This window comes from Mustela nivalis (assembly GCF_964662115.1).
Source record: "Mustela nivalis genome assembly, chromosome: 5".
Lineage (NCBI taxonomy): Eukaryota > Metazoa > Chordata > Mammalia > Carnivora > Mustelidae > Mustela > Mustela nivalis.
In genome coordinates this window covers 62853683-62868372 of record NC_139024.1, presented here as the reverse complement: position 1 = coordinate 62868372, position 14690 = coordinate 62853683, and the positions used below count along the sequence as shown (strand labels likewise).

Below are 14690 nucleotides of genomic sequence, written 5' to 3'. Positions count from 1 at the left end.
TTTTCCAAAAATATTAAAGTGAAACTAGAGTTGCATGTGATCTTTAGTTAAATTATTAAAGATTTAACTTTAGTGTGCTGTTCATCTATACTTAGTCCTTGGAGTTATTTTTATTTTCATTTATTTATTTATTTTTACGTCAACAGAATTGCTGCTTCTACCTCCCCACAACGAAGTGGGTTAGGAGTTTAAGAGACCAATTCCTTACTTCCGTGAAGTCCTGATGGTGTTCTACTCTCCTTTGGATTTTGCAGGCCGCCTGTCATAAGGAAAGGCATGTGTCTCAGAAGGCTGTTTCCTTCATCCATGATATACTGACGGAGGTTCTCACTGACTGGAATGAGCCACCTCATTTTCACTTTAATGAAGCACTTTTCCGACCTTTTGAGCGTATCATGCAGCTGGAGTTGTGTGATGAGGATGTCCAAGACCAGGTCAGTGGCGTATGGAAGTCAGCATCACCAGCATCAGAGCCGGCCCCTCCTGAGTGCCCTGGCCAGCCCTCCTCTGTGGTCTTTGCATGTTTCATCTTTCCAGTAATCCTTTGTGGAATCCGTGACAGGGGGACTAAGCAATTTAGCTGATGATACATGGTTCATGATCAGTGGAACCGGGGTTTGAACCTAGGCAATCTAGCTGTACCAGTGCATACTTCGATATACCTAACCTCTACTCTTCATCACTACAATACCCTCTGCCAGGAGACAGACAGTAAGGAAACTAACTGTTTACTTCATGTCATAATGGTAGGCTAGGAACACAGACAGATCCTCTGCTTCTGAAACCTACCAAAAAGGTCGAATAAAGGTTTAAAAATTCCTTGTAAATGCACTGACCCTTGCTCGCAAGAAAGGCAAGAATACTAATGTGTCCAAAACTAAGTAACCATGGGAAGCCAGAGCACTAAGTAGAGTCCTAAGCTTTTGCCATGAGGGAATTTGCCATTGGGTGAAGCAGAAGTCTACTTAGCACATCCTTGAGGCCACAGGAATAGGAGAGCAGTCTCAGGGCAAACTGTGAAAGACTGGTGTTCATTCAGGGCAAAGTTGAGTTCAAAATGAACCCAATACCACCCTCCTGTGGATAGTAGCAGCCTTTCTCTAACATTGGCTCTTCATAGAGACTAAAAAACAAACAAGGAAAAAAAAAACTCTATAGGATTTAAATTTATAAGCTATCCCTTCTAGCAGGTCAGTGTATGAAATTACACCACCTTTGTAGTGTAAATTACACTGAAAAACTTCATACAGGCATGATACAAAAGCAACAGAAATTCCCACAGAGGAACTCATTTCAACCTGGGCCATAAAAGAATCCCACAAATAAAGTTCCCAGATATGTGAGTTCACAGTATTTCCAAAATATTACAAAACGCACAGGGAAATAAGGCAATACTTAGAGCAAGCTGCTGGAATAACAGATGGTACAGTCAGGACTGAAAAGAATTCAAATGTGGTATCCTTCCTGCGAAATATTAAATAGGAATATCAAGTAAGTTTAATGAAACAAAAGAAAGCAAAAGTGAGTTAATGAAAAGTGAGTAAGAAAAGTGAGTTCATGCCTAAAGACTAAGTTGGAGGATTTCCATCATAATGAATTAAGTAGGTCAGATCAACTTTCCACAGGGAACAACCAGGAAAAGTTGGATTAAAAAATATTTTTTTAATCATTGTTAGATATTGGAACATAAGGCAGTGAATAACTGAGGCCAATGTCTAGAAGAAGAAGAATACCCAGAGTCTGTGCCTGGTGTTGGAGGTGATATTTCCTGAAAAGGGAACCCACTAATTTCAGAAAAGGAGGTTGCAGGATTGAGAAACTAACCAAAACTGGAATCTGGGGCCCTCCAAGTCTGGTAACTTATGGACATCCTCGGACAGAACCATGAAGAGAAAGAGACATATTAGGAAGAAGAGTGAAACTTAAATAGACTAATCATACCAGGAAATAATCCCCAACTTTAAATAATCCCAGTCCCTAACATGAGATTAGATGATTTGCAAGTTCTGGGGCCTCTTCCCTAGCACAGAACAACTCTTTGACAGAAGATGATGTCATCCCAAAGATTCAAATTATTTCTTGATTTGCATATGTAGTGTCTACATTCAGTCAAAAATAATCAGGCTCATTAGGAAATAACACGTCACTGACAACAAAAAGAAAAACAATAAAAATAGACACACACACACACACACATAATCACATGCTTAGCCAGGGATCCAGAGTCCTCAGAGACAGATTTTAAAATAACTATGCTTCACTGTGTTCAGAAAGATTTAGAACTGGGTGCGCCTGGGTGGCTCAGTCAGTTAAGCAACTGCCTTCGGCTCAGGTCATGATCCTGGAGTCCCAGGATCGAGTCCCATATCAGGCTCCCTGCTCAACAGAGAGTCTTCTTCTCCCACTGACCTCTCTCCTCTCATGCTCTCTCTCTCATTCTCTGTCTCTCTCCCTTTCAAATAAATAAATAAAATCTTAAAGAAAAGAAAAGAAAGATTTAGAACTAGAAGGATTTAGGCTATGGCAGCATGAAAAAGCTAATGAAGCCACCTCACAAAATTCAAGTATAAAACAAGACAAAATTGTAAAAATCAATGGTTTCAGGTTTCTGGAAATTGACCAATGGCAGACAACAAATTGAGTAGCATTTATACTTAGAAATCCTTCTTGCCAGAACTTTGCTTAAGAACAATGGAAGTTCGTGACCTCTTGCCAAACACTGTCCCCATCACCCTCACTCTCAAGCTATTGGCTAGTATAGTAGTTTGACTAGTGTGAAGCTAACTTAGAAAATCAGCAGCTTTTCCACTATAAGGGACAGACTTAGTTTAAATAAGACTTAGAGGGATGCCTGGGTGGCTCAGTCACTCAAGCCTTTGGCTCAGGTCATGATCCCAGGGTCCTGGGATCCAGCCCCGAATCAGGCTCTCTCAGCAGGGAACCTGCTTCTCCTTCTCTTTCTGTCACTCCCCCTGCTTGTGCTCGCTCTCTATCTCTCCCTTGCTCTCTCAAATAAATAAATAAAATCTTTAAAAAAGAAGAAGTAGTAGTAGTAGTGAACAGGGGAAATTGCAATTTTGCTAGCCTAAGGTTACAGTGAGCAGTGATTGAATAAGAAATTTAACATGAATCCCTGGAAACCAGAGACCTACAGAAAGACTAGATCGATTCCTCATGCATCTCTGGCTGAATGAAACTTATGCATATGCAGTATAGACCATACAAATCCCATCAGAAAGTAAAAAACAAGACCTGGCTAAACTTAGAATATTTTCCCCAACCTACACATGTGGATTGGTTGAGGAGGATGGAAGCCTTAAAGGCTCAAGTTGTCTGAGCACAATTTCTGCCCAAATCATCAGCTGACCCCTAAACTATTCAGACATGGGGAGGATTGTTAAATAGTAAATCTAAGACCTAAAAACAAAGAAACTGACCCAGACACACTGGCTCTCACACATGGGAAGAGACAGATTTCACAGTATAAATCCAACCCCTTATTTAGGAAAAACAACAACAACAACAACAACTCAAAAATTAATCAGAATTCAGCATTACCACAATATGTTATACAAAATGTTGACTTTTCAGCAAAGAAAAAGGAAAGGAAGAGGGGAGGAAGGAAAGGAGAGGAAGGAAGGAAGGGAGGGAGAGAGGAAGGGGAGAGAGAGAGAGAGAGAGGAAGGACGGAAGGAAAAGGGAAGGGAAGGAAAAGAAGAGACAAGAGAGAAGGATACCTATTGGGAGGGAGGCAAAAAATAGAAAGTGACTTTGAACGAGCCCCGGTGTTGGAGTTGAGAGCCAGGCTTTAGAGCAGCTACTATAAATACTATCAAAGAATTAAAGGAAAATATGATGGCAATGACCAAAAACAGTCTAATTAGAGAAATGGAACTATGAAAAAAATGCAAATTCTAGAGTTGAAAAGGCAATGACTGAAATGAAAAATCTATTAGATGGTCTTACCAGCAAGATTTGAGATGGCAGAAGAATCTGGGAACTTGAAGGTAGATGAATAGAAATTATCCATTCCAAAGATTGGAGAGGATAGTTTGACCAGAAATAAAGTCTTAGAGACCTGTGATAAAATGTCAAGCTTATGTGTAATGGGGGTTCAGACAAAGATGAAAAACGGAAAGGGTCAGAAAATAAATTTAGAAAACTAATGGAACCCCAATTAGCATCAACACAAAGATAAGCACAGTAGATACTTTATAATCAAACTGCTCTAAGACAAAAAGAAAACCTCAAGAGCAGCAAGAGAGAAACAGTTTGTTACTACAGTAGAATTAAATACTACTTTTCCAAAGAGAATGAAGGCCAGAAGACAAAGCAATAATACATTGAAAGTGAATAATTTAGAGTACTTGTGCTTCAAAAATGAAGATGAAATAAAAGAATTCTCAGATTTAAAAAAATATAATAGAATTTCTTGCCAATAGACCTATCCTGTAAGAAGTACTAAAGGAATTCCTTCAGACTAAAAGGAGATAAAACAACAGAGTAAGTCAGTTTCACAAGAAGAAATGGATGTGTGGGTAAATATATTTTTTAATTTTAAAAACAGTGTTTACATAAGCACTGACACTAACATTGTATTTTTTAATTTATTAACTATAAAGATGTATATAGCCGTAGCAAAAAAAAAGGGGAGAAAATGAAACTACTAGAAACAAAGTTGCCATATTTTGCTAGAATTAAGTCATTATTAACTTGAATATTGTGATAAGTTGAAGATGTATATTCTAATCCCTAGGACAACAGCCTTGAGATTAATACAAAAAATAAATTAGAAGGAGAGGAATCAAATGATACACTAAAAATATATTTAACACAAAAGAAGACAGTAAAGGAGGAACAGAGGAACAAAAAACACATTATATGTGGAAAAGAAGTAGTAAAATGACAGATGTAAATAAGACCATTTTAATAATATTAAATATGTATTTGTGAAAAGAGGCTCCACATCTTTAGTCATTAAGGAAATGCAAATCAAAACCACAATGAGATATCACTTCAAACCACCTAGGATGACTTCAGTAAAAAAGATAGTAAGGTTTGATGAAATGTGGAGAAATTGGAATCTCCATATGCTACTAAATGCGCTGCCATAGAAAACAGTCTGGGAGTTCCTCAAAAGGTACATACCGAAGAAAAATGAAAACATATATCCATATAAATCTAGACACAAACATTCGGAGAAGCATTATTCATAACAGCCAGAATGTTGGAAACAACCTAAATTCCATTTGCTGATAAATGGATGAATGTGGTATTTCCACACAATAAAATACTATTCTGTAATAAAAAAAAAAATCAATACTGATTTGTGCTACAGCATGAATGAAGCTTGGAAACATTATGCTAAATGAAAAAAGCCAATCGCCAAAACAAACAAACAAACCAAAAAAACCCCACATTTTATTTCATTTGTGTAAAATGTCCATAATAAGCAAATCTAAGGAGATAAAAAGTAAGTTAGTGATTGCCTAGGGCAGAGAGTAGGGTTCTGTGGAGGGAATGACTACTGGCACATGCTGGCCTGGAGGCATAGGCAGGTCAAGAAAATGTTCTAAAATTAGATTAGTCATGGCTGCACAACTCTCTAAATATGCTAAAAAAACACCAAATTGTACAGTATAAGTGGGTAATCTTCATCATATGGGATTTATATCTCAATAAAAATGTTAAAAAATGGGGCACCTGGGTGGTGGGTGGCCTGGGTTAAAGCCTCTGCCTTCAGCTCAGGCCATGATCTCAGGGTCCTGGGATCGAGCCCCGCATCGGGCTCTCTGCTCAGTGGGGAGCCTGCTTCCTCCTCTCTCTCTCTCTCTCTCTGCCTGCCTCTCTGCCTACTTGTGATCTCTGTCTGTCAAATAAATAAATAAAATCTTTTCTAAAAATGTTAAAAAACATGAAATGACCAAGCTATCAGAAGGCAGAATTGTAAGGGTGGATATAACAATAAGATATTATAATACACAGTCTACAAGAGACAGATTTTACATTCAAAGGCACAAAGATTGAGAGTAGAAGAGGTGAAAATGATATACCATGCAAACAGTAACCATCAAACGGCCAGGGTAGCCATATTAACCTCCAGCCAAATGAACACCAGTATGGCAAATATTATTAGAAACAATCTTTGGGCCCTTGGGTTAGGCAAAGATTTCTTAGGAATGACACCAACAAGATCCAAAAAAAAGAGTTGATGAATTAGGCTTTGTCAAAATTAAAAACTTGTTCTTTAAAAGACACCATTAAAAAAATAAAAAGACAAAGTCAAAGCTGTAAAAAAAAAAAAAAAAGTAAATCACGTATCAGAGGAAAGATTTGAATCTAGAATATGTAAACAGCTCTAAAAACTCACTTAAAAAAGACAGTGATGAGGGGAATCTGGGTGGCACAGGCAGTTAAGCGCCCAACTCTTGGTTTCGGCTCAGGTCTTGATCTTGGGGTCATGAGACTGAACCCATGTTGGACTCTACACTCAGCGTGGAGTCTGAGATTCTCCCCCTCTCCTTCTGTCCCTCCCCATCTACGTGCACATTCACTCTCTAAAAATAGATCAATCTTTCTTTGAGAAAAGACAATAATGAGAAGACAAAAAGTTTTTTTAAAAAAAACAGCAAAACATTTGCAGATGGCAAATAAGCATGTGAAAAGTTGCTCAACACTAGTCTTTAGCAAATGCAAATTAATCCAATATGGCGGCTCATTTAAGGAGATTTTTGAGTGGGTTTGGATGAATTCTGGTTTTTCTTTTTTCACTGAAATTAACCCAGAAATAGGAAGCGGAGAAGTATATCCCCCTTCCCAGAAATTTTCGTCCTGCTTCTAAGGGAAAGATTTTTAGTGCCACCCCCTTTGCCTCTGCCAGGTTGTGACATCCATTGGCGAGCTAGTTGAGGTGTGTTCCACACAAATCCAGTCGGGATGGAGGCCCCTGTTCAGTGCCCTGGAAACTGTGCACAGTGGAAACAAGTCTGAGGTGAAGGAGTATCTAGTCGGTGATTACTCCATGGGTAAGAACGTGTGTTTGATTTTGTATCCTAAATCTTTAATGAATGCAGTTATCAGTTATAAAGTTTTGGGTGGCATCTTTAGGATTTTCTAAACAAAATAGATCATGTGATCTACAGTCAATTTTACTCTTTCCTCTCTGACTTGGATGTGTTTTATTTTTTTTTTTTTTCCTGCCTACTTGCTCTGGGGAGTATTTCCAGTACTATATTAAATAAGGGTGGTGAGAGGAAAGAATGGGTAGATGATTTTTATCATAAAGTATGAATTCTTGATGCCAATTTTCATGCTATCAAAAGAAACTAAACAACAGGGCAGGCTACCTTTCGGCCATGTTTTCTTGGTAGGAAATGACCTGTTATAGCAGGGGCACCCATTCTGAGTTCTGCTGGCAGACCAAGAACCCTGAGCATTATCAGGCCCTGCTCTCACTGACAGATTAGACCAATTGCTGACACTTCTGTCTTTTCAATTACATATATCTGTGTTGAGTTCATTCCTGAAGCCAAAAAAGCAAACATTATTTGCTTCCTAGTAAGAAGCAAAAAAGCATCATAACACAGTTGAATCCCAGTTAGGGAAATGGAGCTTAGCTGGAAATGAACAGGGACCCATAAAGCAAGCCAAGAGACCCAACAGGGGATGCACAGGACTCAGCAGAGAGGTAAGCTAAGTCTTATTGCATGGCTCAGATTATCATGGTAACATGGTGAGGACAAGCCAGATTGTAAGGGCAGAAGACACAGAATTAAGGCAAATTCCTGTGCAGGCTACCATGTGCGCTCAGCCTCCCCCGAGGGTCCCACAGAGCGCACTCTGCTCTGGGAGTGAAAATGCAGCAACATGAGTCTGATGTTTCTCCCCAGCGAAGCCCATTGGAGACCCAGCTAAGATTTGGCCATCTAAGTACTCCCTGCCTAGCACCTACCAAAATCTCAGACTCCTCAGAGGAAAGCCAGTGTTCAGAACAAACCATGTTGTTTTCATAGTCTAGGCACAGTGAACCACCCTCATCAATTCACTGTTGCCTAGGAATATTCTGAGAACCAAGTTCCCAGATGTGAGCCAACAGCCAATCTTGTAAACCCTCTTTTCTAAGGATAGCAATCTCAAGCCTGTTAACTCTCTCCTGCACAGTTGTGAATCAATTAGTATATGCCATCAGGGCGTATCTAAACCTTCCCTTCCCTGTAATTACGTGTGTGGAATCCCAGAGGCCTGCATGTTTCCCAAGGATGTAGACCCACCCATTGCCACAGCACTGCACTTACTGGGCTTTGCCCTCCTGTCCCTGCGGAGGAGCTCTCTGGTATTTGTAGCCTTCTTGCAGCTCCCCCTGCAGGCAAAGATGAGAAGGACAGCATTGGAGCCAAGCTCCCTGTCCCCTCAAAAGGCCAGGAATTTCCTCCAGGGGTAGGTCTTTTCCAAGACTTCATGGAAGGTGCTGGGAGTATGGGCGACCTGAAGGGTAATGTTGATGTTCTTAATATTCTACAACCTTCCTCCCTTAGGAAAGAGCCAGGCTCCAGTGTTTGATGTATTTGAAGCATTTCTCAATACTGACAACATCCAGGTCTTTGCTAATGCGGCCACAAGTTACATCATGTGCCTTATGAAGTTTGTCAAAGGACTGGGTGAGTGGAGTCTTCTTGTCGTCCCTCACAACAGCTGGGGGCCCTTTCCTGGGTGACCGTGTGTGAAAAACCCTGGAGACGGGCCCACTGCCCACCTAGAGCCACTAAGCCCACCGCCTGGGCTTTAAGCAGATGGCAGTGTGCGTTGTGTATTCAGAAGCAGAAAGCTTACTGTAAAAGCAGCTGGGATGCTGTCCAGGGTTGCTATTTTTCATCATGTTCCTGGAATGCTCTTGTAGTGTAGCATGTTTTCAATCTATATGTTACTTGACTCCAACTTCGTTTTGTATCTTAAAATATTCAGTATCATATGCTATAATCTTCCTGCTGTCCTCAATGTCACATAATTAGCAGCCTGAGCTTGAGTTTCCAGCTCCTCCTAAGTAAAAATTTAGGATGCCTACCCCTAGGCCATATTAATCATAACATTTCTTTGGAGGGTAAAATTCCCCCTTCTCTGAAACACACAAGACCTGATTTGCCACTTAACTGAGCAATGCTTGAACAAAGGAGAGCCTTGCTATACAATTTGACCTGCTGAAGCAGATTTTTTATGGAGCCCAACTTGATCTGGGGTGAAATGGAAGAGAGGGCAGTTAGTGAAACCAAAAATTTGAGAAGGAACTGAAGTCTTAAAGTTTTGAGAACCTCACCAGGGAATACTCTTAGACCCTGAGGCTAAGAACAATTTGAAGAAGGACAATATAAGTTTCATATTTTTTTTTTAATGTTTGCTAAATAGCCAACAGTTCACTTGCAGAAAAAGACTGGACACAAAGAACCTAAGGGACTTCATTCATGTTCCCCTTCTTGGGGAGCAGGAACAAAAATGCAAGTTTAAGGATAGAGGCAACAAGTCTGATGTGTTGACCATTGTTGTTATAGTCTCTCATGTATTACATGTGCTTCATTCTGTTGTTACATATACCCCCAAAGAATGGAGGACTGAGCAGGATAACCACGGCCACTTTCTCATCGATTTTACAAACTAGCCTTCAGCGGAAGATTTCTTGTGATCTACAGCATCAGATTTTATTTTTTTTTAAACTCTGCTCTATGTTAAATAAAAACCAAATAATTTAGTATCTCCATCACAAGAAGACCTTTAAGTATGAATCTTTGTCTCAGGTAGTAGAAAATTCAGTTCTTCTATAGGAAAAGCTCACCCTGGGTGGCTTCGTTCCCTTCCTCCTCTGACTGGCACCCTTACAGTGCCCTGACACTGGACATAGGGGTGGAGTGCGGGGGTCTCACACCATGCAATGTTCTGCGACACCAGCTGGGTGTCCTATAACTCAATTCAGTTCTGGCACTCCCCAGAGTTAGCTCAGACTTTACAGGTTAGGGACTCAGTCCCACAAGACTCCCCCCTCTGCTTCACATGCCAAAACAAAGGTAGATCCCTGGGGTACCCACAAGTCTGACATGACTACACTTTGGGGGTTTCAGGAGCCCACCCCTTGGATTTGGTTAATTGTTGGAACAACTCATAGAACTCAGGAGAACATGTTCACCCTTTCTTATATAATGAAGGATATAATTAGGGATACAGATGAATACCCAAAGAGATACATTGGATGAGATCCATAAGGGTCCCAAACACAGGAGCTTTTGTCCCCATGGAGTGAGGGTGTGGCACCCTCCCACAATGGAGATGTGTTCACCAACCTAGAAGCTCTCTGCACCCCATACTTTTGGAATTTTATTTAGGCTTCATCACGTAAGCAGGACAGATCTTTAACTGTTTCCAGGCTTTCTGCCCTAGGAGGTGGAAAGTGGCTAAACATTTCAACTTCTAGGGGCGCCTGGGTGGCTCAGTGGGTTAAAGCCTCTGCCTTCAGCTCAGATCATGATCGCAGGGTCCTGGGATCGAGCCCCACATGGGGCTCTCTGCTCAGCAGGGAGCCTGCTTCCTCCTCTCTCTCTCTCTCTCTCTCTCTCTCTCTGCCTGCCTCTGCCTACTTGTGATCTCTCTCTGTCAAATAAATAAATAAATAAAATCTTGAAAAAAAAATTTCAACTTCTAGTCGCAGTTTGGGCTTTCTGGTGACCAGTCCACATCTAAGAGCACACCACATGTTGCCTTGATTAGAAGACCCTCCTGTCATCCAGAAAACTCCAAGGAGTTAGGAGTTCTGTGTCAGGAATTGGAGTGAAAGACCAAACATTAGACCACAAGATGCTTCCAGTACTCTTATCGCTTGGGAAATTACCAGAGTTTTAGGGGCTCTGTGTGGGGAACAGAGACCAATATATGCATTTGCTACTATGTCACAGTCTTATATTTCATTTAAGAATAATTACTGGTATTCTCTTATTCAGTGAGCAGTTAGGTGCCTGTCGTGGGGCACAACAGCCCGTATGTACCATGAAGGTGTAAAGATGAACAAAACATGCTTCCTGCCTATGAGAGGCTCACAGCCTCTTCTCAGAAACGCACATAAATCAATAACTACAATTCAGTAAGATGAATACTTTTGTGAAGGATAATAAAAAGAAAAAAAGGAAAAGGCATTTAAGCAGTAACAGACAAGCCCCTGAAAGAGACGTTTGGTAGTGGGGGCCCATGCAGGCTTCAAAGAGGAAGTGAATTTGAAATTTGTGGAGTAAGCTATAGGTTTGCTTTTCTAAAAAAAAAAACAGGGTATATTGGAGGGATAATAGGTGATGAGTTGGAAAGAAAGGAAGGGGGCAGTTGGGGAAGGTTCAAGGAATCCAGAATTTGTGGGGAAGTTTTCTTTTTTAAGAAAAAACTTAGAATTTTTTTTTAAGATTTTATTTATATATTTGACAGAGATCACAAGTAGGCAAAGAGCCAGGCAGAGAGAGAGGGAGAAGTAGGCTCCCCACTGAGCAGAGAGCCTGATGCGGGCCTCAATCCCAGGACCTTGAGAACATGACCTGAGCCAAAGGCAGAGGCATAACCCACTGAGCCACCCAGGTGCCCACATGAACTCTGGCAGGCTGATGCCCCCATACATGGGGATGGGCAGCTGCAGGTAGAGAGAAAGGAGACAGGATGTGATTGGCTCCCGCTCATGGTAGAGGTGGGATCTGTGAGGCTTGGCCCTGCTCCAGTGGAGGCTTGGACTGGAGGAACTGAGCACTGCTCTCTGCTCCCCTTCCAAGAACTGGTGTTACCCAGAAATAAGGTGTCCGAAAGCTGAGCATATTGGGTGTGGAGGAGAAGAACAAGTTATGAATTCTGTCTTTGGACATTTTGGACAATTCTATCTTTGGACATTTAGATGGACATTAGATAGGTTGAGCTTCTGTGAAACTCCATTCGAGTGGAAATGCCTAGCAGCAAGTTACAAATTTGAGATTTTTTCTTAGGGAGGGAGATAGAGGCAGCAAATAGAGATGCAGAATAATTGGTATGCATGTGGAAGATTTTTTTTTTTTTTTTTCTGTGAATTATAAGGGGAGTTACTTGTGTGGGGCATATAGTCTGCAGGAACCAAAGAGCCTCCGTTGCCAAGCTGGCTATGTCCTGCCCTGGACTCCAGGGGGCGCCATTTGCACAGACTTTGATGTGAAACACAGTGGCCTTGGTTAAAAAGACAAAACAAAAAAGGATGTTCACTTTGACCAACAGGCTAAGAAATTGATTTATTTTTAATTTAATTTAAAAATGAATTTAATTTATTTTAACTCCTGCTGGGTTATTTCAACATGAGTTTGACCTAGTCTGTGTTTTTATGTTGTAAAATATGTTAACGCAAACTAGGGGCTGGCCAAATAGTGGCCTGTAAGCCATAACCAGCCTATCGATAGTTTTTACAAATAAAGTTTATTGGAACACAGCCATGGCCATTTGTCTGTAACTATTTTGGGGTTACAATGGTAGATTCAAGGAGTTATAACAAAAACATGATGACCCAAAAGGCTAAAGTATTTATTGTCTCGCCCTCTACACAGATAGCTTGCCAATCGCTGATCTAAAATACAACTGTTTATCTTTTCTAAGGAGAAACATGCCTCTTTGTCTGAATTTTAACTAATGCCTCGTAATTAGGTGTGCTTACCCACAGGGGAGGGTGCCTAGTGGCTACGACTGTAGACAATTAGAAACAATTACAGTACCATGGAATGATTTTATTAAGAGTATGGAATAGATTCATTACATGAGAATAAAACTGGTATTCCTCAACTATTTACTTATAGGAAATCTAGATGCTCTCCAGATCTGTGAAATCTCTAGATACGTACCACAAAAAAAAAAAAAAAATAGAAACCATTTCAATTCCATTCAATAGTCTCCATCCCCAAGCCCCAGATGTTCAGACTCTACCCAGGGACTTAATTTATCATCACTGTTTAGCACTGAACACTGGCAGCAAATGGGTCCTTTTCCAAAGAGACAGTGACCTAGCAACTTCCCTCCAGCCCAGCTCGTGGCTTGTCACCAGGATTGTTCTTTATCATCAAGCTTCAAAGTCACACCACCCACAGCAGGGGCACAATGGGGCCAGGTACAAAAGAACGCCGGCCAGCCACAGAAGGAACTGTGGTGGAATACGGGGAAAGTATGGGTTAGCGAAGAGGGGAATTACAAAATGGGTTAATCCCAACAAAATAAGAACAGTATCATTCCCAACTGCATGTACACCAGGCAGAGGGGAAAAAAAAATGACTAAAATGATTCATCTCAGGGTCACAGAGTTCAGGATCATTTTTTCTTCTATTTTAGCCAACGTTTAATGAATGAATGTTGTGTGAATAAATAGGTCTTCCGTTGAAGAGGGAACGCAAAAGTAATTTTGTCTGTCTGTCTTCCAGGAGAGGTGGACTGTAAGGAAATAGGAGACTGCGTCCCCGGACCCGGAGCCACATCCCCAGACCTGTGCCTCCCTGCCCTGGATTACCTCAGGCGCTGCTCTCAGGTACACTGAGCTCCAGGCCCTGAAACCTACCTCAGATGATACTCAAAAACCTGCCTGAATGTCTTTTGCTGAAGCCCAAGAGAAATACTTTCTGTTGACTCTGAGGAGATTGGGGGCTTAGATCTGGAGTAGGAATTTTTGTTCCCAGCTCTTCCATGAAGGAGAGAAAAAGGAATAAGCGTGTGCTGGTACACACAATTGAATTGAAATCTCTGAAATTTCTCACATATACTCAGACACAGAAACTGTCACAATCTCTATATTTTCGTCAGGATATAGAGAGAGGTCACGAGGTCCTGGGAAGTCTTCATGATAGGACGTGGATGGTGGGGATGCCACCAATGAAAAGAGTCATAAACCAAAGAGGGGCACATTCTGTCAAGATCTAGTGAAGAAATCCCATGAAACTACACTTATCAAAGGGAGCAGCGCCCTTCATTGTGCTAAACCCAGTAATTGCCATTATCCCAAGAGGATGCTCCCTCCTGAAGCCCTTTCTCCCCCAGACTTCAGTAATGCTCAGTAGTTGCCCCTTCCTATCTTTGCGGGTCATGTCACCAGGCCTCTTCGAGTCTGTGGAACCACTCCCGCGGGGATAGCAGCAATAGTGTGAAATCCCAGGGCTTTGGAAAGGATCCCCAGGCCCAGCTTCTTCCCCCAGCTGCCTCCACAAGGCCCCACGTCACGGGACCCCAGCTACCTTTTCACCCTCAGATCCTTCCCTCTCGCTCTGGGCTCCACCACACTGACTCTCTTCCCCTCAGATACATGGTGCCTTAATGTTCAGGGCCATGGCTGTTCCCTCTGCCTGGAATGGCCTCTCCCTGCATCTCCTTGCGACACTCCTTATCTTCCTGGCTCTCATCTGAAACATGACCTCCTCAGAGAGGCCAGAGCTTGAGTATCAACCAGCTCACCGCCAGTGCTCCCACATACCCTGGTTACTCTAGTATCACCCAATATTTTCTATAGCTTTTATGTCCAAAATTGTATTTTTTCTTTGTGAAAGGATCACCGTAAGACCCCAGAACAGGAATTTTGTCTCACCCACAACTCTTTCCCTAGAACAGCAGGCACAGTTCTAATCCATGAAGATCCTTGGGCATTTGGCCCAGTAATGAGGATTCCTGGGGGGCTGGGCTCTAGC

The 14690-nt window shown here is 41.6% G+C and overlaps 1 protein-coding gene across 3 annotated transcripts in view; it reads left to right on the top strand.

The window, feature by feature from the left end:
* Positions 1-14690, top strand: part of ARFGEF3 (ARFGEF family member 3) — a 182397-nt gene that overhangs the window by 138694 nt on the left and 29013 nt on the right. For all 3 annotated transcript variants that reach the window (XM_082731054.1, XM_082731056.1, XM_082731055.1), the window contains 4 exons: positions 255-434; positions 6881-7025; positions 8535-8657; positions 13440-13543. In XM_082731054.1, coding sequence (XP_082587180.1) covers positions 255-434; positions 6881-7025; positions 8535-8657; positions 13440-13543 — 552 coding nt within the window. The remainder of the gene's footprint in view (positions 1-254; positions 435-6880; positions 7026-8534; positions 8658-13439; positions 13544-14690) is intronic.